The sequence below is a fragment of the Lonchura striata genome, chromosome 26, assembly GCF_050655825.1.
Source record: "Lonchura striata isolate lonStrDom1 chromosome 26, ASM5065582v1, whole genome shotgun sequence".
In the NCBI taxonomy this organism is placed as follows: domain Eukaryota; kingdom Metazoa; phylum Chordata; class Aves; order Passeriformes; family Estrildidae; genus Lonchura; species Lonchura striata.
The window spans coordinates 8242501-8264258 of NC_140728.1; the positions used below are offsets into that span (position 1 = coordinate 8242501).

General features: G+C 65.4%; 3 protein-coding genes across 4 annotated transcripts; 1 reads left to right on the forward strand and 2 right to left on the reverse strand.

Moving 5' to 3' along the window:
* Positions 1-125: 125 nt before the first annotated feature.
* AMIGO1 (adhesion molecule with Ig like domain 1) lies at positions 126-4285 on the forward strand. Its single transcript, XM_021527651.4, has one exon. The coding sequence runs from the start codon at positions 1253-1255 to the stop codon at positions 2741-2743; it is 1491 nt and encodes a 496-aa protein (XP_021383326.3). The 5' UTR covers positions 126-1252; the 3' UTR covers positions 2744-4285.
* A 1079-nt stretch (positions 4286-5364) lies between these two features.
* ATXN7L2 (ataxin 7 like 2) lies at positions 5365-14957 on the reverse strand. 2 transcript variants are annotated; one of them, XM_077789006.2, is made up of 11 exons: positions 14803-14957; positions 11959-12033; positions 11730-11834; positions 11341-11524; positions 10995-11257; positions 9571-9653; positions 9260-9486; positions 8516-8690; positions 8052-8173; positions 6345-7098; positions 5365-5649 (listed from the first exon to the last, which is right to left on the reverse strand). In XM_077789006.2, exons 1-11 carry the CDS (start codon positions 14897-14899, stop codon positions 5635-5637), a joined length of 2100 nt encoding a protein of 699 aa, XP_077645132.2. In that variant the 5' UTR covers positions 14900-14957; the 3' UTR covers positions 5365-5634. The 2 variants fall into 2 exon arrangements, with proteins under 2 accessions (XP_077645132.2, XP_085417576.1); XM_085561450.1 differs by lacking the exon at positions 14803-14957 and having other exon boundaries at positions 11959-12530.
* A 753-nt stretch (positions 14958-15710) lies between these two features.
* On the reverse strand, positions 15711-21232 carry SYPL2 (synaptophysin like 2). The gene is made up of 6 exons (XM_021527727.2): positions 21086-21232; positions 20403-20474; positions 18951-19069; positions 17926-18127; positions 17653-17844; positions 15711-16068 (listed from the first exon to the last, which is right to left on the reverse strand). Exons 1-6 carry the CDS (start codon positions 21134-21136, stop codon positions 15940-15942), a joined length of 765 nt encoding a protein of 254 aa, XP_021383402.1. The 5' UTR covers positions 21137-21232; the 3' UTR covers positions 15711-15939.
* Positions 21233-21758: the final 526 nt, after the last annotated feature.

Here is a 21758-nt window from a genome sequence, read left to right on the forward strand (position 1 = left end):
GCTGCCGCGCGGCGCCGAGCGGGTTAAGCCGCGCGCTGCCGCCATTGGCTGGCGCCGAGCGGCCGCAGCCAATGGGGACGGGCCGTGCGCGCCGCGCCTGCCCCAGACCCCGGCCCGGGGCGGATCGGGCCGGCTCGGAACCGTTCGGCCGCGTTCGGGCCGGCCCGGAACCGTTCGGCCGCGTTCGGGCCGGCTCGGAACCGTTCGGCCGCGTTCGGCCCGGCTCGGCTCCGCTCGGCTGAGCTCGGGAAGGATCGGGAAGGTTCGGCTGAGCTCGGAACAGGCTCGGCTCTGCTCGGCTGAGCTCGGGGAGGTTCGGCCCGGCCCGGTTCGGCCTGGCTTGGTTCGGCGCGGCCCGCTCGGCTTCGTTCGGCGTCGCTCGGCTCAGCTCGACTCTGTTCGGCTTCTGTCGGCTCGGTTCGGCTCCGCTGGACTCTCTTCGGTTCGGTTCGTATGGGCCCGGCCCTGCCCGGTCGCCGCCGCACCGGGCCCGGTAACGCTCCGACCCCATCCCCGGTCCGGGCCCGAGCCCAGCCCCGGTGACGCCCCGGGAGGAAGGGGGGAGGGAGGGAGCGAGCATCCTCCGCCGCTCGGTCCGCAGCACGGCCGGGACCGGGGGGAGCCCCGGGCCAGACGTGCCCGGGGGCCGTGACAGTGGGGACATGTCGTGACAGTGGGGACAGGCCACCCCGCACCGTGACCCCGGGACACCCTGGGACACCAGGACCGAGCCCCCGGCCGTGACACTGAGGGAGCACCGGGGCACAAAGCCACTCCGTGCCGTGACACCGGGGGACCACAGCCACCCCGGCAGTGACACGGGGTGCACGCCAGGGCGCTTGATGACAGCGCGGTGACACCGAGCACCCCGCACATGGCACGGGTGAGCAGGTGCTGTGACACCATGGGACCCTGTGCCTGGCACGTGCCGTGACACTGGGTGACCAAACCACCCTGTGTCGTGACTCCTGCGTGGGCCTTGAGCCTGGCACGTGCCGTGACACTGGCGGACCAAAGCCAGCCTGGACTGTGACAAGTGATCAACCAGCCTGGCACCTGCCGCTGGGTGAGCAGAGCCACCTTGGACTGTGATACCAAGTGACCAAGCCTCTGCACCATGACAGCTGGTGAACCCTCAACCTGGCGCTTGCTGTGACACAGTGTGCTGTGACACTGGGCGACCGAGCCACTCCACATCGTGACACCATGTGACTGCAGCCTCCCCCCACTCTCCAGGCTGCACTGTCCCGTCATGCCAGCATCCTGTCACCCCTGCGTGGCCATGCGTGTCCCCGTGGTGCCGCTGTCCCTGCTGCTGGCGCTGTCCCTGCTGTCCCCGTGGGGGTGTGCGGGTGGGAGCTGCCCCCCGCGCTGCGTCTGCGCCTCCAACCTGCTGAGCTGCTCGCGGGCCAACATGAGCGTGGTGCCGGCGCCTCTGCCGCGCTTCACCGCTGTGCTGGACTTGAGCCACAACAACGTGACGAGGCTGCGGGCGGACTGGGCGCCGGCGCGGCTGCCGCACCTGCACGCGCTGCTGCTGAGCCACAACGGGCTGGCCTTCGTGTCCACCGAGGCCTTCGCCCACGTGCCGCACCTGCGCCACCTCGACCTGTCCTCCAACCGCCTGCGCACGCTGGACGAGAACCTGTTCAGCGACCTGGGCGAGCTGGAGGTGCTGCTGCTGTACAACAACAAGATCGCCACGGTGGACCGCACGGCCTTCGAGAACCTGGGCCGCCTGCGCAAGCTCTACCTGGGGCAGAACCGCATCGCCCGCTTCCCGCTGGAGCTGCTCCGGGAGGGCACCCGGCTGCCGCAGCTGGCGCTGCTGGACCTGTCGGCCAACCAGCTGCGGGCCGTGCCCGCGGGCGAGCTGCAGGCGCTGCCCGCCTGGCTGCGCGACCGCCTCTACCTGCACAACAACCCCCTGACCTGCGACTGCCTGCTCTTCCAGCTGCTGGACCGCGGCCGCCGCCGCCACCTCAGCGCCGTGGAGGATTTCCAGGATGAGCTGCGCTGCTTCCAGCCCGGAGGGACCGCTTTTGTCAAGATCCTGGAGCTGGCGGGCAAGCCGCCGCTCAACTGCAGCAAGGCGCGGGAGGCCGTGCTGGAGGCGCACCTCGGGGACAGCGTGACGCTGGGCTGCGACAGCCGGTGGCAGGGCGTGCGCGGCCGGCACTGGGTGACACCGGGCGGGGAGCGGGTGCTGGGGGACGGGGGCAACGGCAGCGTGGTGCTGCTGGCCAACGGGAGCCTCCAGCTGCGGGCACTGCGCCCTGAGGACGCCGGCACTTACTCCTGCTGGGTGGCCGGGCCCCTCCTCAACGAGACCCTCTACGTGGAGCTGCTGGTGCACAACTTCACCCTGCACGGCCCCCACGACACGCTGAACACGGCCTACACCACTCTGGTGGGCTGCATCCTGAGCGTGGTGCTGGTGCTCATCTACCTGTACCTCACCCCGTGCCGCTGCTGCTGCTGCCGCGGCGCCGAGAAGCCGCCGGCGCCACGCGACGACAGCATCAACTCCTCGGTGCTGAGCACCACCCCGAACCACGCCGGGGGCACCGGGGAGCCCTGCCCGTCCCACATCGCCTCCGGCGCTGGCACAGGGCAGAACGGCAGGTTCAAGGGCGGGGGGACGCCCCCGCTGCCCGCCCGACAGGGTCCCAAGGCACAGAGGAAGGTGTCGGATCCAGACTCGGTGAGTTCCGTCTTCTCCGACACGCCCATCGTGGTGTGAGGGGACACCGTGGGGACAGTCCCCAGGGACACCCCGTGTCAGCCACTGCAAGCTGTCCCTGGGCAGGAGGGACGGCCAGACCCCCACTGCCGTGTCCCCAGCTCGGGTGGTCACACCATCACACCCCAGGACTGAGCATCGCTGCTGGCTCCCGCCGAGGTCACTGACACCGTGGGACAGTGAGGGACAAAGATGTGACACACTTTGGGGACAGTCTCCCACCGTGACCTATCCCACCACCATGGTCCCAGCTTTTGGGGGTCCCACGATCAACCCCCAGGACTGAGCATCATCCCACACCCTCACTGAGGTCACAAAGGGACCGTGAGGGACACGGGTGTGAGGAGACACACCATGAGGACAGTCCACCGGGACACCCTGTGTTCCTACTGCTGCTGTGACCTGTTCCCCGTGGACATGCCATGGGCAGAAGGGGTGGCTGGACCCCATCTGCCATGTCCCCAACTTGGGGGGCAACACCATCGCCCCCAGGACAGAGCATCGCTGCTGGCCCCCACCGAGGTCACTGCGCAACCACAAGGGATGAGGATGTGACACCATGGGGCAGTCCCCCACTGTCACCTGTCACCAGACCTCCACCATCATGTCCCAGCTTTTGGGGGTCCCATCATCACCCCCCAGGACTGAGCACCATCCCCGGCCCCTGCCAAGATTACTGAGGGACTGCGAGGGACACAAGGGTGAGAGGGGACACACCATGGTCTCAGATGTCCTCAGGGACATCTGTGTCCCCACTGCCACTGCAAGCTGTCCCCAGGCTGGAGGGGTGGCTGGACCCCCATCAGTGTGTCCCCAGCTTTTGGGGATCCCACATCACCCCTCAGGACTGAGCATCATCCTTGGCCCTGCCACAGTCACCAGGGGACTGCAGTGAGCCAAGGGTGTGAGGGGACACACCAAGGGGACAGTCTCCTGCTGTGACCCGTCCCTGGGCAGGAGGGATGACCAGACTCCCACCACCGTGTCCCTCGTTTTTGGGGGGCTCCACCATTGCCCTCAGGAGTGAGCATCGCTGCTGTGGTCACTGCAGGACCACAGGGACAAGTCTCAGTGAGGACAGCGTGACCACCAACTGCAGGGCATCAGCCCCACCAGGCACTGGAGGACAGAGGGACAGTGACAGGGGCAGCCGTGAGCCCCCAGGAGCGGCAGCACCGGGCAGAACCCCCTCCCTGCAGCCCTGGCCCCCCATTGCCCCTGCCCCCCTTGGCATGTGCATGGCCAAGCATGAGTCCCCCGGGGAGCATGTGCCACCCCCATGGGGACACCGGGAGTGTGTCAGACCCCTGGGGAGCCCCCAACATCTCCTGACCCCCCCTGCAACCCGCAGCTGCAAACAGAGCCCCCTCCCCCACGGGGGGTGGGACCGGGGGGCTCCTGCACCCCAAAAAGGGGGTGCCCCCTGCCGTGGGTGTCCCCTTGCCAGCCCAGCCTGTGACTCCCGTGCCCCACCCCGGACGTTCCCCCCGCACCAGGCAATGCCCACCCATGCCTTGGCCAAAATAAACGTGTTTCCCTCGCGCCTGTGCAGCCTTCACCTGCTCCTGGGGACCCCCGGGGTGTCCCCTCCCCTTGCTGCCGTGGGGTGGGCTGGGGACAGGGTGACACTGCTGGGGGACCGCCGGGGTCAGGCTGGGTGGGGGCCCTGCTGCCCTGCCTGCCCCCATCTGGGGTGCAGGGGGGTGAGCTGGGGGGGCACCCCGGTGTGCCCACCCCAGGGTCCCTCTGACCCCGGCACGCTGTGCTGGGAGGGGGTTCTGGGCACCCTCTGTGGCCACCCCAATGACCCAAATGACACCCCTAGTACCTCAGTGACCCTTGTGGTCGCCAGCCTGTCCCCCCAGCACCCCAAAGATGGTCCCCAGTACCTGTCCTTTAACCCCCCCAGCACCCTAATAACCCTCCATGGTCAACAGGTCACCCCCAGGCAATTCACTGATCTCCCCAGCCCCTTAATGACCCCACTGCCCTCCTCCCCAAGTCCCCAGAGACCCCTTATGGTCCCTGTACCCTCCTAGCACCCCAATAAACCCCACACGTCCCCCGAGCACCCCAAAAACCTCCTGTGGTCCCCAGTTTGCCCCCATCCAGTGACTTCACTGAGCCTCCCAGCACCCAGTGACCCCATTTACCACCCCCCAGCCAACTCCCAGAATCTCACTGACCCCACTGACCATCTCCCAGCCCCCCAAAGACCCTTATGGGGCCTTGCCCACCCTGAAGACCCCCTCTAGTCCCCAGCAACCCCCCCAGCACCCCAATGGTGCCCTCAGCCTCCCAGAGACCCTTATAAGCCCCTGCCCAGCTCCACAGCCCCTCAGCACCCCAAAGACCCCCTTTGTTCCTCAGTAACCCTCCACAACTCCCCCAGTGAGCCCCCCAGTAACCCACTGGCCCCTCAACATTCTTAACAACCCCAGTGCCCCCTTCCAGCTCCCCAGTGACACTCCCCCAGTCCCCCAATAATTTTCCAGTATCCCCCTGTCCCCCCACCCCCCAAACCCACAGACCCCAACCATCTCCTTTCCCCCATCCCCCACTACACAACTCTTTTTTTTTTTCTTTGTGTTTGTTTTTTTTTTGTTTTGTTTTGTTTTTTTACAAAAGAACAAAAACAGCAACAACCGTTTCTTATAAATATCCGCGGCCGACGGGGCCCCGGGAGGTCCGGGGGGGGTCCCCAGTGCCGCCCCCCCCTCCCGGGGCTGGTTTAGCAGCAAGAGAACAGAACTGAGAGTTTTGAGGTATTTTCTGGAAGTTTGGGATTTTTTTCCTTCGTGTTTCCTTGGGATGTTTTTTTTCCCCCTTCATCGGTTTTCTGGCGTTTCCAGGTGGGGAGGACACAGGGGGGGCCCCCGGTGACCCCTCTGTTAATGGGCTTTGGACTGCAGGGGGGAGAGGGCACGGTCAGCCCTGGGGGGCAACGCTGGGGACAGGGTCCCGTGGGGGCTCTCCACAGGCTTGGGGGTCCCCACAGTGTCCCCAGGGCTGGGGAGGTGCCCACCCCCTGAGGGTGTCCCCACAGGACAGGGTGTCCCCACCAGACCAGGGTGTCCCCCACCAGACCAGGGTGTCCCCCACCAGACCAGGGTCACCAGGACAGGGTGTCCCCACCAGGACAGGGTGTCCCCACCAGGACAGTGTGTCCCCCACAGGACAGGGTGTCCCCACCAGACCAGGGTGTCCCCACCAGGACAGTGTGTCCCCCACAGGACAGGGTGTCCCCACCAGACCAGGGTGTCCCCACCAGGACAGGGTGTCCCCACAGGACAGGGTGTCCCCACAGGACAGGGTGTCCCCCATAGGACAGGGTGTCCCCACCAGGACAGGGTCACCAGGACAGGGTGTCCCCCACCAGACCAGGGTGTCCCCACCAGACCAGGGTGTCCCCCACCAGACCAGGGTGTCCCCATCAGACCAGGGTCACCAGACCAGGGTGTCCTGGTCTTCTCCCCCTCCGGCCCACGGTGTCCCCCCAGCACGGGGCATCTCTCCGGGCACGGTGACCCCAGCCAAGTGTCCCCGGTCCCTGCTGGTCCCTCACTGTGGGGGTTCCCCGTGCTTCACCCCCCAGCCCTACCTTCAGGGCGCTCCTCTTCTCCTCGAAGCCCGGGGGCGTCCCCGGCTTCTTCCTGCGGACGGAGCCCCCGGAGCCGCCGGGGCCGGGCAGGGCGGGCGCGGCTTTGGCCTTCAGGGCTCGGCAGTAGGTGGCCGCGTTCTTGCGCCTCTTCACCTCCTCGTCGGAGAGCCCCCGGGGGGAGCCGCCCAGCCCGGGCAGCGGCGGCGCTCGGGGCTCCGGGGCGGCGGGGCAGGGCTGCCCGGGCGGCGGCCGCCGCACCCGCGGGCTCCCGTTCGCCAGGGCGACGGAGGGCGAAGCCGGGGCCGTGAGTTTCGTCTTGCCGGGGGGAGCCAAGCCCTGATTTTTGCCCTTGGCGCTGTCCCCCAGACAGGTCCGTTTGTAGGGGGGGCTGCCGGCCGTGGGGGGCGGCTGCCAGGGCCGCGGCTCCGCGTCCATCCCCGGCGCCTCCCGTGCCCGGGGCGACTTGCTGGCCTTGCTGGGGGGCAGTTTGCTGAAGGAGGGCGAGGGGGTGTTGGCGGGGAGGGGAGAGGTGATGGACTGCGTGCCCCCTCCCCCGCACTCGGGCTGGCTGCAGGCGGCCGCCGCCGGCGGGGACCCCACGGTGTAGGTGAGGCTGGTGGGGACCCGGCACCCCCCGGCCGCAGAGAGGCTGCGGAGGGGCGGGGAAGGGGTGGCAGGGCCGAAAAGGGGGGCAGCGGGGCTGGGGGGGGCGGCGGGGAGGTGAAGAGGGGGGACGACGGCTGGAGGGATCTTCCTGTGGGAAGGGAGGGGACGGGTGAGATGGGGAACCCGCAAAACTCCTGCTCCCAGCCACATCCCCCCACTGCATCCTCATCCTCTCCAAATCCCCATTCCCATCCCTCCAGCCCCACCTTGTCCTCCCCAGTTCAGGTGTCGAAAGGTGAGATGGGACCTCTCCAAATCCCCATTCCCATCCCTCCAGCCCCACCCTGTCCTCCCCAATTCAGGCATGGAAAGGTGAGAGGGGACCTCTCCAAATCCCCATTCCCATCCCTCCAGCCCCACCCTGTCCTCCCCAATTCAGGCATGGAAAGGTGAGAGGGGACCTCTCCAAATCCCCATTCCCAACCCTCCAGCCCCACCTTGTCCTCCCCAATTCAGGCGTGGAAAGGTGAGATGGGACCTCTCCAAATCCTCATTCCCATCCCTCCAGCCTCACTCTGTCCTCCCCAGTTCAGGTGTGGTAAAGTGAGATGGGAGCCCCCACAAATCCTCACTCACACCCCTGCATCCCCACCTTGTCCCCCCGAGTTTGGATGGGAAGGGGTGAAACAAATCCCTTAAATCTCCATTACGCCCCAATTCAGGTGAGGAGGGGGTGAACAGAACCTCCCCCTCCAATCTCTTCTCTCAGTCCTGCATCCCCATCTGATCTTTCCCAATTTGGGTGAGAAGGTGATGAAATGGGACCACTCAAATCCCCACTCCCATCTTTGTCCCCCCAATCCTTCCTGATTCAGGTAGGGAGGGGATCCCAAATCCCCACTCCCATCCCTCCATCCCCATCTTATCCTCATCAGTTTGGATCAGAATGAGGTGAAATGAGACCCACTCTGGTTTCCCACTCACATCCCTCACTTTGAATGGGGGGGGTGCAACAAGACCCCCCCAAATCCCCAATCCCTTCCTCCCCCGCAATCCCAACACCTCGCTGGGACCCCAAACCCCAGGCTTTGTCCCCCTCACCTCCACCTGTGCGCGCTGAGGTGCTGCTCCAGCATGGAGCCCAGCGCGGCGCAGAACCGGTCCAGCCGTCGGTCGAACACGTAACAGCCCGGGGTCACCAGGCGGCTCCCAAAGGTGCAGAACTGGGGGGGCACCGTGCCAGGGTCACTGCAGCCCCCCCACGCCCCCGCCTCAACCACCCACCCGGCACGGAGCCGGGGAAGGGACACACGGGTGCTCACTGGTGGAGCTGGGGGTCCCTGCCCTGCTCTGGGGTCTGACACGGGTGGGTCACTGGTGGAGCTGGGGGTCCCTGCCCCACTCTGGGTCACTGGTGGAGCTGGGGGTCCCTGCTCCTCTCTGGGGTCTGACACGGGTGGGTCACTGGTGGAGCTGGGGGTCCCTTGCCCGCTCTGGGGTCTGACACGGGTGGGTCACTGCTGGAGCTGGGGGTCCCTTGCCCGCTCTGGGGTCCCCTCACTCACCGCCTGAGGCCGTGGTGGGCGCGCCGGGGTCTGGGGGGGCTCCTCGCCCCCCTCCTCCTCGCTCTCCTCGCTGGACACGCGGCTGCCCCCCTTGGGCAGGGGGAAACCTCCCATGCTGCCCTCCCCAGAGGTGGCCGGGACATCCTCAGGGTCACTGGCAGAGGAAAGTCGGGCCCTGCATCGGAGAGGAAGTTTTGGGGTGCTCAATACTTGGGGGGTCACTGTGAGACAATACCCCCCCCCCAAATCCCCATTTCTAATCCCTACAATGTGCTCCCCAATCCAGGTGGGGAGAGATCAGACCCACCCACACCCCCCCAAATCCCTGCTTCCATCCACTTCCCCTCCCAATTCAGGTGCAGAGGGGCTGAGACAGGACCCCACAATTCTGCACTCACATTCCTGCTGCCCTGCCACACCCCCCAGCGCAGGTGGGGAAAGGTGAGATGGGACCCCCAAAACCCAGCTCCCAGCCACATCCTCCCTTGATTCAGCTGGGGAGGGGTTGAGACAGGACCCCACAAATCCCTGCTCCCATCCACATCCCCCCAAATTCAGCTGGTGACACGGAACCCCCCAAATCACTGCTCCAAACCACATTCCCCCAGTTCAGGTGGGGAGGGGGTGAGATGGACCCCCCCAAATCCCCACTCCCACTCCTGCCCTTTCAATGCACCCCCCCCTAATTCGGGTGGGGAAAGGTGAGAGGAGACCCCCCCCCCCCCAAATCCATGGGGTACTCACCTGGGGGGGTGCAAGCAGTGGGACAGCCTGGCTCGGCAGGGAGGGGTACTGGGGGGCTGCAGCAGTGGGGGGGTGTCCTGCAGGGCAAGGTGCAGTGGGTCCTTCTCAGGGGGGCTCCTGTCTTTCGGGGGGTCCCCTCGGCGGGTGCTGGCCTTGAGCTCGGCCACCAGCACATCGAAATCCTTGGCCCGACCCTGCACCTCCCGGCGCTGGTGAACCGAGTGGATCTGGGTGGCAGCAGGGAGGGGCTCAGGATCCCCCAAAAGCCCCAGGCTGGGATATCGGGGTGTCCCCTCCCCATTCCCCACTACCTTGCAGGTCAGCAGGCGGGTGCAGAGCTTGTTGGTGTCGGGGTTCCGCACCCCACACTGCCGGTTCAGGTCACACTCCTTCCCTGGGGGGACATGGAGGCAGAGGGTGCTGGGGAGTGCTGGGGGGGCACCCCAACACCCCCCACCAGGGCTGGGCATGGAGCACCCACTCCTCGGAGCAGTTCTGAGTGGGGGACACAACCCTGAGAAGTTTTGAGGGGGTGGGGGGGTCACCATGTGCTGCTCCCTCCCCTTCTTGCTCCTCTGCAGGGTAAGCCCCCCCCTTTTTTGCCCCTTTCCTGCAGTGACCCCCCCAAATTTCACCTGAGTCCTGCTAATGGCCTTGCTGTCACCTAGGAGTGTCTGTGAGCACAGCAGCAATTGGCTCTGGTATTTTGGGGGCAGCGGGGCACATGTTTGACTCCCATATTTTGGGGACTATATGTTCAACACCCATCTTTTGGGGTGACATATGTCCAAATTCCATATTTTGGGGGGGGGCACACATCCAAACTTCATATTTTGGGGTAGCACACACATTTGACGCACTTATTTTGGGGTGATACACATTTGACCCCCATATTTGGGAGGGACAACACATTTGGCCCCCATATTTTGGGGGAGGGGGGTATGTGTTCAGCCTCCATATTTTGGGGCGACACATGTCCAACCCCTGTATTTTGGGGTGACACATGCCCAACCCCCATATTTTTTGGGGGGACACATGTTCAACCCCCACATTTTCAGAGGATACACACTGACCCCCGTATTTTGGGGGGACACACCCATGTGTTTTGTTTCACCCACGTATTTTGGGGGGAACATGTGTTTAACCCCCATATCTTGTGGGACCATGCATTTAACACCCATATTTTGGGGTGACACGTCACCCCCATATTTTGGAGGGATACACATCCAAACCCCATATTTTTGGGAGGACACATATTCAACCTCTCTATTCTGTGGGACACGTATTCGACCCCCATATTTTGGGAGGGAATGCACATTTCACCCCCCTATTTTTGGGGGTCACATATCCAATTCTCACGTATTTTTGTGGGCGACACAAGTTCAACCCCCATGTTATGGGGGGGGCACTTGTTCTACCTCCATGTTTTTATGGGGGACAGCTGTTTGACCCCCCACTCTTGGAGTAGCACGTGCGAATTTGGGGGTCCACCCTCAGCTCCCGCTCTTGCTGTGGCCATTCCTTGGGAGCAGCCAAGTGGGAGCCCTAAACCAACAGGATGACCAGAACTGGGGGGAGGGCAGGGACCCCCCAACAACCCTCCAGAGGAGAGGGGGGAGCCACTCCCCCGGTACCTACCCCACTGCTAGACCCGGCCACCGGAATTCCGGCACCAGGGAGTCCCGCTGGGATCATCCGCCCCCCCCCACGGCCGGCAAGGAAAGGGGGGACTCACGCGCCAGCTTCCTGTGGGACCTGGGGGGCGGTTTGGGGGCCCCCACATCCTTGTCCCCCGGAGCAGGGATGCTCTCCGGCATGGCCGAATCCCCCCCGACCCCGGCGGGCACCGGGGGCTCTTTGGGCACCGCGGCAGCCGCGGGTTTCCCCAGGGATTCCTTGGAGTTGGTGGGGACGGCTTTGGGGGGCACCTTGATCCCGTGCCCGTCCGGTTTGGGAATGCTGGGAATCTTCTCCAGGTTCACCACGGGCACAAACAAGCTGCGGAGAGAATTTTGGGGAGGAGGGGGTTGGCATCAAAGCGACCCCACGAGAGCACGAGGGTGGCCCGTCCCAGCGCTCACCAGAGGTTGTTGTCCTTGTCCGTGTGCTCCGGGAGGGGCTGGGCTCTCCCACGGGCACCAGGGTGCTTCTCCTGCAGGGCTTTGGCCGCTCCGGGGGTCCTGCCAGGCACCGGCTGCCCGTTCACGGCGACGTGGCACGCGGCGGCACGGGCATAGAGCTTGCTGAGCGGGCCGTGACGGCGTTCTGCCACGAGGGATGGCATGGCATGGCATGGCATGGCACGGATAAAACGGGATAACCCCACTGTTAGCCCACACCAGAGCCCGCACCGCTGCGAGCCCCCTCCCTGCCCGTGGGCTGTACCCCCACAACCAGCCCTGGGGGCATTCCCAGTGCTGTTCCCAGCACCGTGGGGTGGAATAGCCATTCCCCAAATTCCTTGGCTCACCACAGTGCTTCTGGAAGGCCTGGGGTTTCACCACCTGGCTGCAGTGGTTGCAGACCACCAGGTAGAACTCGTCGTGCGCGGGGCAGTGCCCGAAGATGTCCATGTCTGTGGGGAGAGCTCAGTAAGCTGGCACAGAGCTGGTGCTGCTGGAAGCACTGCAGACAAGGATCCCAGCTCGATGGCTCACACGGCCCCGAAATGCTGGGTTTCACCCCAGAGAGGAGCTCACCTTCCTTAATCAGGGTCATGGTGTCCAGTTTCTTGCTGCCGCTCTTCCCATTCTCCTCCAGCTCTGACCCTGATCCTGCCAGAGACAAAATCCTGTCAGTGGCTGGCACACAGACGGTCCCGGTGCTCCCGCACAGGGCTGGTCCTGGCATTCCTGCTCCTGGAACAATTAAACCAGACAAAATCAGACCAGAGAGACAGATCATCCTGTGAGTGGCATCGCCCTGTGGTGTGTCACCATCTCCAGGGTCCCCATCCTGGCAGCCCAGTGCCAGCAGGATGTTCCTGGGGACATCCCAGTACGGGATGTGACACTCCTGGGATGTGACACCCCTGGGACGTATTTGCCCTGGGATGCAACATCCCTGAGGACACCCTGGTGCTGAGATGGGACACACCTGGGGACAGCCCCATCCTGGATGGGGTGTAACACCCCTGAGGACACCCCGGTGTGGCACATGACACCCCTGGGAACGTGCTGGTCCCGGGATTGACACCCTGGGGTCACCCTGGTTCCCATACAGCCGTGGCTCCACTGGCTGTGCCTGGGCTCTGCTCTGGGGGCACTGGTGGCCACTGAGCCAGTGGCGATGGTGACCTGGCCAACTGTGCCCAACTGGGTGCCCTGTCCATCCCCAGTCCTATCAGGCCATGCCATACTGGGCACCCAGTTCCATCCAGCTGTGCCATACTGGGTAACCAGTCCTGCCTGCATGGCCATGCAATACTGGGTGGCCAGTGCCACCGAGCTGTGCCATACTGGGCACCCAGACCCATCCAGATGCACCACCACTGGTGCCCAGTCCAGGGCAGCCAGTCCCAGTGCTGAGAGCCCACTGGGACACTCCCAAGCTCCCAGTAAGGAGCACCTGGCTCCCAGTGTGCCCTGCCCAGCTCCCTGTGCAGGACATCCCAATGCCCAGCACGTGATGCCCAGTCCCCCACCTGGGGCTCCCAGTATGTCCTGCCTGGTCTGGGGTAATGGTGGCAACTAATTCCCAGTCCAGGATCTCCAGTTACTGCTCTGCTCCCACCAGTGCCCACTGCAGCTGGGACATCTGGAATCCAGGATGGGGCACCCCATAACTGGCACCCCATAGCGGGCACAGGGTTCCCAGTGGGCAGACTGGGCTGCCCAGTGCTGGGTGCCCAATTCCTAGTGAAGAGATCCTGCTGCCCAGTTCCTGAATCCCAGTGCCCAGTGTGGCTGCCCAGTGCCCAGTTCCCAGTGCAAGCACAGGGTGCCCAGTTCCAGGTGCCCAGCTCCTGGTGCCCAGTGCTCACTGTAAGATTCCTAGTGTTTGGACAACTTTTGTAGGATGCCCCATTCCATTTCTCAGTCTCCAGTACAGGATGCCCTGTTCCCAGTGCTGAATGCCCAGTGCCTGGTACCAGGTGCCACATCTGGCTGTGCAGTGCCAGGACCCCAGGCCTGACTCCTGGTGCCAGATGCCCGGTGCTGGATGCCACATTCCCAGAGCAGGAGGTGTCCATTCCCAGTTCCCAGTACTGGGTGCCAGGTCTGGATGCCCAATGTAAGGTTCCCAGTGCCCAGTTCCTGGTGCCAGCTACCCATTGCAGGATATCCTAGTGCCATTGTCTGGTGCCCAGGGCTGGGTGCCATTCCTGTTTCTGCATGTTTTGGTGCAGGATGCCACATTCTCAGTGCGTGGTCACCAGGACTGAGTGCCCAGTTCCCAGAACAGGCTGTCAGGTCTGGATGCCCAGTTCTGAGTACCAGCATCCCACTGCAGTGTGCCCATTCCCAGTACCAGGATCCCAGTGCAGGGTGCCCTATTCCCAGTGTCTGGTTCCCAGTGCAGGGCGCCCATTCCCAGTGTCTGGTTCCCAGTGCAGAGTGCCCATTCCCAGTGTCTGATTCTTAGTGCAGGGTGCCCATTCCCAGTACCAGCATCCCAGTGCAGGGTGCCCATTCCCAGTGCCTGGTTCCCAGTGCAGAGTGCCCATTCCCAGTACCAGCATCCCAGTGCAGGGTGCCCATTCCCAGTGCCTGGTTCCCAGTGCAGAGTGCCCATTCCCAGTACCAGGATCGCAGTGCAGGGTGCCCCATTCCCAGAACAGGGTTCCCAGTGCAGGGTGCCCATTCCCAGTGTCTGGTTCCCAGTGTCTGGTTCCCAGTGCAGGGCGCCCATGCCCAGTGTCTGGTTCCCAGTGCAGGGTGCCCATTCCCAGTGTCTGATTCTTAGTGCAGGGTGCCCATTCCCAGTACCAGCATCCCAGTGCAGGGTGCCCATTCCCAGTGTCTGGTTCCCAGTGCAGGGTGCCCATTCCCAGTGCGTGGTTCCCAGTGCAGGGTGCCAGGTCTGGCTGCCCTGTTCCCAGTGCCAGGTGCTAGTACAGGATGCTTCATTCCAGGTGTCCAGCTCCCAGTGCCAGGGAACATCCTAGGACATGCCAGGACAACCCGCACCAGAAACTGGGCACTGGGAATCCTGCCCTGGGCGTCCAGACCCTGCACCCTGTGCTGTGCGCCCAGCTGCCGCTTCTGGATGCCAGGTCTCGACGCCCAGAGCAGGGTTTCCAGTGCCCTGTTTCCCGCTGTCCAGCGCAGGATGCCCCGTTCCCGGTGCCCCGTTCCCGGAGCAGAACGAGCCGTCCCCGCTGCTCTCGGTTCCCATTGCCCGGTGGAGGATGCTCCGTTCGCGGTTCCCAGTGCAGGATGCCCCGTTCCCCGCGCCCGGTGCGGGATGCCCTGCTGCCGGTTCCCGGTGCCGGACTCCCCTCTCCCGGCGCCGCTGCCCGCCCGCCGCGCGGCGGCGCTCGGACCGGGGGTCGGCGGGCGCGGCCCCGGTCGCGAAGCCCCCCCCGCCGCCGCCGCCCTCACCGGTGTCGGCGGGCGGCCCGGCCCGCTCCAGCCAGGCGCTCCAGCTCTGCCCCGCGAACTCGTCCAGGCCGGGCACCGGCCGCCGCTCCGCCGCCATCGCCGCCGCCGCCGCCGCGGCACCGCCGCCCCCCCGCCCGCCCCCGCCGCGCGCATGCGCCGCGCGCCCCGCCCGCCCCGCGGCACCACGGGCACGGTAGTCCCGGGGCGACCCCCGCCCGCCGGCCCGAGCCCGCCCCGCCCGGGGAGCCCCGGCCCCACCCAGCCGGGACACCCGCTACCCCTGCGCTCCCCGCTGATCCCACACCGGGCTGCGGTCTCCTGGTGCCGCCAGACCGGGATGCGGGTACCCGGTAGCCCTGTAACAGGTATGGGGCGCTCGGTATCTCTATACTCGGTTGGGTTTCTCTGTTGTCCCCATACCGGACCCAGAACTCCAGGGGCTGGGGTCTGGTGTAGTCACTTTGCACTGGGCTGTGAGCCCAGGGTATTGCCGTACCAGGCTGAGGTTCCAGGTTGCTCCTGCGCGGGGCTGGGGACCCCCATTATGCCTACACCAGCCTAGGAGCCCCCATTATCCTTCCACTGCTCTGGGGCTCCCTATTATCCCTATGTGGGGCTGGGACTCCCTGCCATTATCCCCATACCAGGCTGGGGTTCCAGGTGGTCCCTATAGTGGAGTGGTGCTCCCAATGTCATCCCAACACTGGACCGGGGTTCCCAATTATCCTTTTACTAGGTTGGGGTCCCCTGTGACCTGTCTGCGACCCTCCATTAGCCCAATACTGATCTGAGGCCCTCAGTTCACCCTACACCAGAGATGGGGACGGGTTTATCCCTGCACGGACCGGGGGTCGCGCCCACCCGGGGGTACGCCCCGCTCCGCACCGAGGCAGACACAGGAGCCCCGGTGCGCGGCTGGTACCCAGGACTTTATGCGCCCCGTACAGACACGGACCCCCGACGTGACACGCAGAGCCCCCGACAGCAGGCGGGACCCCCGGGGCTCCGCGTCCCCCTTCAGCATCCGAGCCCCGGGCGGCTCCGGGGCCGGGGACAGCGACACGCCGTCCCGGGGCGGCTGGCGGCCGGCGCGGGGTGCCGGGGCCGGGCGGGATGCCCGGGCTGGTCGCCCCGGGGCTATTGCTTGTCGATGGCGCCTTGCTCGGCCGCGCTGTCGCCGGGCGCGGGCGGCCGCAGCCACGGCGTCTCCCGCAGCACGAACCAGCAGTTCCCGGCCCACAGCAGGAAGTTGAGGAACCCGAAGAGCTGCAGGAGAGCGAAGGGGAGAGGGGAGAGGACAGGGAAAAAGGGAGAGGGTCCCACAGGGCAGAGAATAGCACCCCCCACACACCCCGTGCGCCCCATGAGCTCCAAGCACCCCATGGACCCTGACACCGTGTGTGCCCTGCGCGCCCCACGCACCCCGTGCACCCCATAATTCCCGTACATCCCACGCACCCCCTGTGCTCCAGGCACCCCACGTGCCCCACGTCCTGTGCCCCACGCACCCCACACTCCCCGCCCAGGCACCCCATGTGTCCCACATGTGCCATGCAACCTGTGCACCCCATGGACCCCGTATGCCCCACACGCCTCATGCACCCCATGTACGCCATGCAACCCGCATGCCACATGCACCCCATGCACCCCACTGCACCCCATGAGCCCCACAGACCTCACGCACTTCGTGTGCCCTACGCCCCACGCACATCACGCACCCCATAGATCCCAAATGCCACTGCCAGGGGCTGCACCACCACCCCCAGCCCACCCTGGCAGTCCCTGACGGCCAGGGGGATGCAGGGGGATCCCACAGTGGCTGTGGAATGTTTTCACCCGCATGTCCATGCGTGTGCCCGTATTTCCATCTGTGTGCCCACATTCCCACTGCCCTCTCCTGGCTGAGCTCAGCAATCAGGCACACGTGTGCACAGAGTGTGAGCGAGTGTGTGAGTGTGCACCCGGCTGTGAGCACGGTGCACCTGTGCTGTGCTCCCATGGGCACGTGTGCTGTCCCGTGAACACGCGTGTGCACTGCTGTGCCTTCATGTGCCCAGGTGTGCAGCAGGTCCTGCCAGGTGTGCAGACTGTGGGTTGCATGTGTGTGCACGTGTGCTGCTCGGCTCTGCTTGAAGTCCCTAAACTGTGCTCCCAATGAAAAAATTACTCCTATTTGGCCATGTGTGCCCATGTGTGTACACATGTATATGCCCATGTGTGTCTGTGTGTGTGTGCCCATGTGTGTGCCTGTGTGCGTGTGCGTGTATGTGCCTGTGTGTACCCTGTACGCCCATGTGTGTGCCCATATGTGTGTGCCCATGTGTGCCCCTATGTATCCGTGTACGTGCCTGTGTATATGCCCATATGCGTGCCCATGTGTGTGCCCGTGTGTGCCTATGTGTGTGTGCCTCTGTGTGTGCCTCTGTGTGTGCCCATTTGTGTGCCTCTGTGTGTGCCTGTGTGTACCCCTATGTATCCGTGTATGTGCCTGTGTGTGTGCCTGTGTGTGTGCCCATTTGTGTGTGCCCCCATATGTGTGTGCCCGTGTGTGCTCATGTGTATGCCCATGTGTGTGCCCGTGTGTGTGCCCATTTGTGTGTGCGCCCATGTGTGTGTGCACATGCGTGTGTGCCCATGTGTGTGTGCCCATTTGGTGCCCGTGCGCATCCTCGTGTGTGTGCCCATTTGTGTGCCCGTGCGTGTGCCCATGTGTGCCCGTGCGTGTGCCCGTGTGTGTGTGCCCGTGCGTGTGCCCATGTGTGCCCGTGCGTGTGCCCGTGTGTGTGTGCCCGTGCATGTGCCCATGTGTGCCCGTGCGTGTGCCCGTGCGTGTGCCCATGCTGCCCTCACCACCGAGATGTTGGCCAGCCCCATGGCCGGCGTGGTGCCGGCGTTGCAGACCACGCCGTCGCCCTGGCAGACGCCCATGGCGGAGATGAGGGTGGAGGGGCGCGTGGCTGCCTTCACGTCGCTCAGCCCCTTGCCCCACGCCGCCGCCGCCACCAGCCAGAAGAAGGCGAAGCAGACGGTGACGCAGAAATCCTGCCAGGATGAGAGCCCGGGATCAGCTGCCGCCCTGGCACGGCGCTGGGTTCCCGTGCCCCGGGCATCGGCCTGCCTTACTGTGAAGGGCAGCTTCGTGTTTTCCGTGTACAGGGAATGGAAGCGGAGGTAGAGCACCAGAGCAGCCATGGAGTAGAGGAAGGAGAAGACCCCCAGGGTCACGAAAAACTCGGCGGGAGCGGAGAAATCGCCAACGAGGTACAGGGTGCGAGCTTCTGATTCATCCTCACAATTCGGCATCCCAAAGGGAATCTGGTATAACCTGGCACAGAGGGACGGGGGTGTCAGGGGGCTGGGAATGGAGAGGGTGTGGGGGTAGGGGTGTAACCACGCTGGGGTGGTCCCCTGGGAATGGAGGTGATGACAGGGATGGCTAGGATAACCAGGCTGGGGTGGTCTCCTGGTAATGGAAGGTTTGATGGTGATTGATGGCTAAAATAACCAGGCTGGGGTGGTCTCCTGGGATGGGAAGGATGGATGGAGCAAGTGCTGCGGTGGTCCCCTGGGAATGGAGGTGATGACAGGGATGGCTAGGATAACCAGGCTGGGGTGCTCTCCTGGGATGGGAAGGATGGATGGAGCAAGTGCTGCGGTGGTCCCCTGGGAATGGAAGGTTTGATGGTGATTGATGGCTAGAATAACCAGGCTGGGGTGGTCCCTGGGATGGAGGGCACAGATCCACTGCCATAACCTGGATTCTTTTCCAGGGTCTAGTGCCCTGGCATGGGGCTGGTGGCAAAGGGGTTAGAACTGACTCTCATCTGGCCCAACTCCATCGCTGCCTTCCCAGATAAATCAGCATTCCCGTGGTCTTCCCCGAGTACTGAGAACTCCCCTCCTTCCCCACCCCGGTCTTCTGTGATTAACAAGAATCCCCCTGGCTGGTGCCAGGAACTGACAGGGATGCCAGGGGATGTCCCATGGGGTCAGGGTGTGGGTGGTTCCCAGCTGAACATGGCACCACACAGACCGTGGCTGTGGTCCTATGGAGGTCCTGGCAGCAGGAAGGGAGTCTAACCCCAGCCCAGCACCCCCAGCTTGTCTGGGGGCAGCCCTGGGGGTGTCAGGGACCAGCACCCCCTCACCTGAAGGGGTACCCGAACTGGACGCTGATGGCTGTCATCCCTCCGCTCTCACATTTCACTGTGGCTCCGGTCTCGCCGCTGAAGGAGCCGCAGGAGCCGAAGGCAAAGATGGCAAAGAGCTACAGGAGAGGGCGATGGGTGGGGGGTTGAGGACTTGGGGGGCCTTTCACCCTTGGGGGGCAGGCTGCATCCCCTGGCACTGAGTAATGGGCAAGCTGCCACCCCCAGATGTTGGCCTTGGGTGCCTCCCTCCAACACTGGGATTTGAGGGAGGGGGTGATGTTTGAGGGGGTGAGGACACCAAGGCCAAACTCATCTCAGTCCCCCCTTAATTTTGGGCAGGGTACTGAGTGCCAGAGAGGGTTTCCAGAGAGCTGGGAGCATCCCCATGGTGGGACCCCCAGAGCTGTCCCCTCCCCAGGAGCCAGCACTGCCCTCCCTTGTCTTTGGAGTCACACTGGCCTCATCTCTTGGATGAGGGTGCCGGGAAAACACCATTCTCAAAGTGTTTTCCCACAGCTCTGCCTGGCTGAGCTCCCGGCTTCCCGGGAGAAATGGGGGATCTAAGCCAGGCCTGCTGCTGCAGGGATGGGCAGCCCCATGTGTGGCACTAAGGGTTTAAGCTGGGGTGTGGGTGGATCCTCCAGGGATTTTCTTCTCGTTTTTGTTTTTGTGGGGTTTGATCCCATATGGTGGCCTCAATGGCAGGGGGAGCCCAGAGCCTCCGTGGGTGGGATTATGCAAACCAAGGAGCTGTAGGATTGGGGGAAAACCCCTCAGTCTGCCTTCTGCTGGTGGGAGATGCCCAAAGAGGGCTGAGTCCCCCCTGTACCTCAGTTTCCCCCAGGAGCCCCCCAGCCTTGGCGAGGCCGAGCTGCAGAAATGCCACCCTGAAATCCAATCTGACAGGGAGCCATTCATGGCATGGCCAGGACAGGACAGGACAGAGCCGCGGGCACTTGGCTCCCCCCCGTCCCCAGCGTCCCCCTTCCTGGGGCTCACTGACCCTCACCCCTCTCCCCACCCACCCACCACCCACCCACCCACGCACCCAGTGCCCCCTGAGCCCGTGGGAATGGCGGGGACCTGTCACCCCGATGTCACCGTCCCCTTTGGCACGGCTGGGCAGAGCCACCTGCTCAAGGTCACCGGGGAGGGCCAGAGAGGGGCTGGTGGCCCGAGCCCAGGCGTCCGTGTGGCCCTGCTCCCCTCCTGCCCCGCAGCCCCCAAAACGCAGCCCCCAGCCCTGCTGCGGATGGGTTGCAGGAAGCTCCGGAGGGGCAGGGGGGGCTCTGGGATTCCTTCGTTCTGGGGGGGCTTCGGGAAAGCAACGGAACCCCCCAAACCTGGGGGACTCCGGTGCTTGGGGGGCAGCACCAGCAGCGCTGGGGAAGGGGCTGTGACGGGGCAGGGGTCGGGCCCGGGCCAGGGGGACACGCCGGGGTCACTCACCCATTCCAGCACCTTGATGAAGCCCAGCGGCTCCTGGAGGCGGCCCCAGCGCAGCCCACGGAGGACACGGTCCTGCGGGACAGAGCGGCGGGAGCCGGGGAGCACCGGCACGGCACCGGGGCTTGCCCGGGGCTCTGCTCCGGGGAACCAGGGGGCTCCCCGGGCCACGGGGCGCTGCACCGTGGCTGCCACGACGGGATTGCCCCGGGCAGGGGGCGGCAACGGGGGATCGGGGGCTGCAGAGGGGCCTGCTCCGAGCTGGGGGTTGCTTCGGTGGGGAGGGGTCTGCTCCGGGAAACCGGGGGGACTGCCCCGGAGCACTGGAGAGGCCGCACCGGGGAACCGCGGAGCTGCCCCGGGGAAACGGAGGGGCTGTAACGGGATTGCCCCGGGCAGGGGCTGCTCTGGGGGACCGGGGGAACGGCATCGGGCACGGCACCGGAACAGCGGAGGGCTGTACCGCGACACCGGGGCGCTGCACAGGTCGCAGCGGCGGCTACAACGGGACACTCTGGGCTTCTCCGGAGGTGTCGGCACTGGAACACCACGGACTCCTCCAGGGATCGCCTCCGGGACACCGGAGAGACGCCGGGAGCTGCCCCGGGCAACAGCGCCGGGACACCAAGGGGCTGCACCGGGAGGCTGCCGCGGTCACCGGGAGGGGGGACGCACCGGAGCCCTACCTGGAGCCGGGGCGGTTTATCACCGGCCGCGGGGGCGCCGGGCTCCGACATGGCCGGGCCGGGGGCGGTCGGTGCTGCCTCCGCCGCCCGCTGGGACGGCTCCGCTGGCGGAGCCGCCACCAGGCACCCCACCGCCCCCGGGGCGGGCAGCACCGCCCCGCCCCCGGCAGCGCCCCTGGGCCGGCCCCGGGCCCCCCGGGACAGCCCCCCGCCCCGGTCCGCCCCCGGCGCTCCGGCCCCCCGGGGAGGGCCCGTCCGGCCACCGATCCCCCGGGAGCCGGGAGCGCTGGAACGGGGCGGGAATTCCGCGGGGGGCCGCTAACGGGGCCGGCAAGGAGGCTGGCGGCGTCGCACCGCGCACGGGGCGCTGGGGTGCCGGTATGGCCGGGGGCCCAGGGGCATACACCCCCTCCCGGTATCTCCTCCCGGTATTCCCCTCCGTGCAGCCCGTCCCGGTGCCCCTTCCCGACACCGCCTCCCGTAGCCTCTTCCCGGTGCCTCCTTCTCGGTGTTCCATCCCCGGTACCGCCTCCCCGATCCCCCTTTCCCCGTTCCCCCGTTCCGAGTCCCCATTCCCGGGAACCCCACCCGGTACCGCGCCGTGCCCGCCGGAGGCCCCGCCCCCTCCTAAGGCCACGCCCCCTCTGCACTGACCACGCCCCTCAGCGCCAAG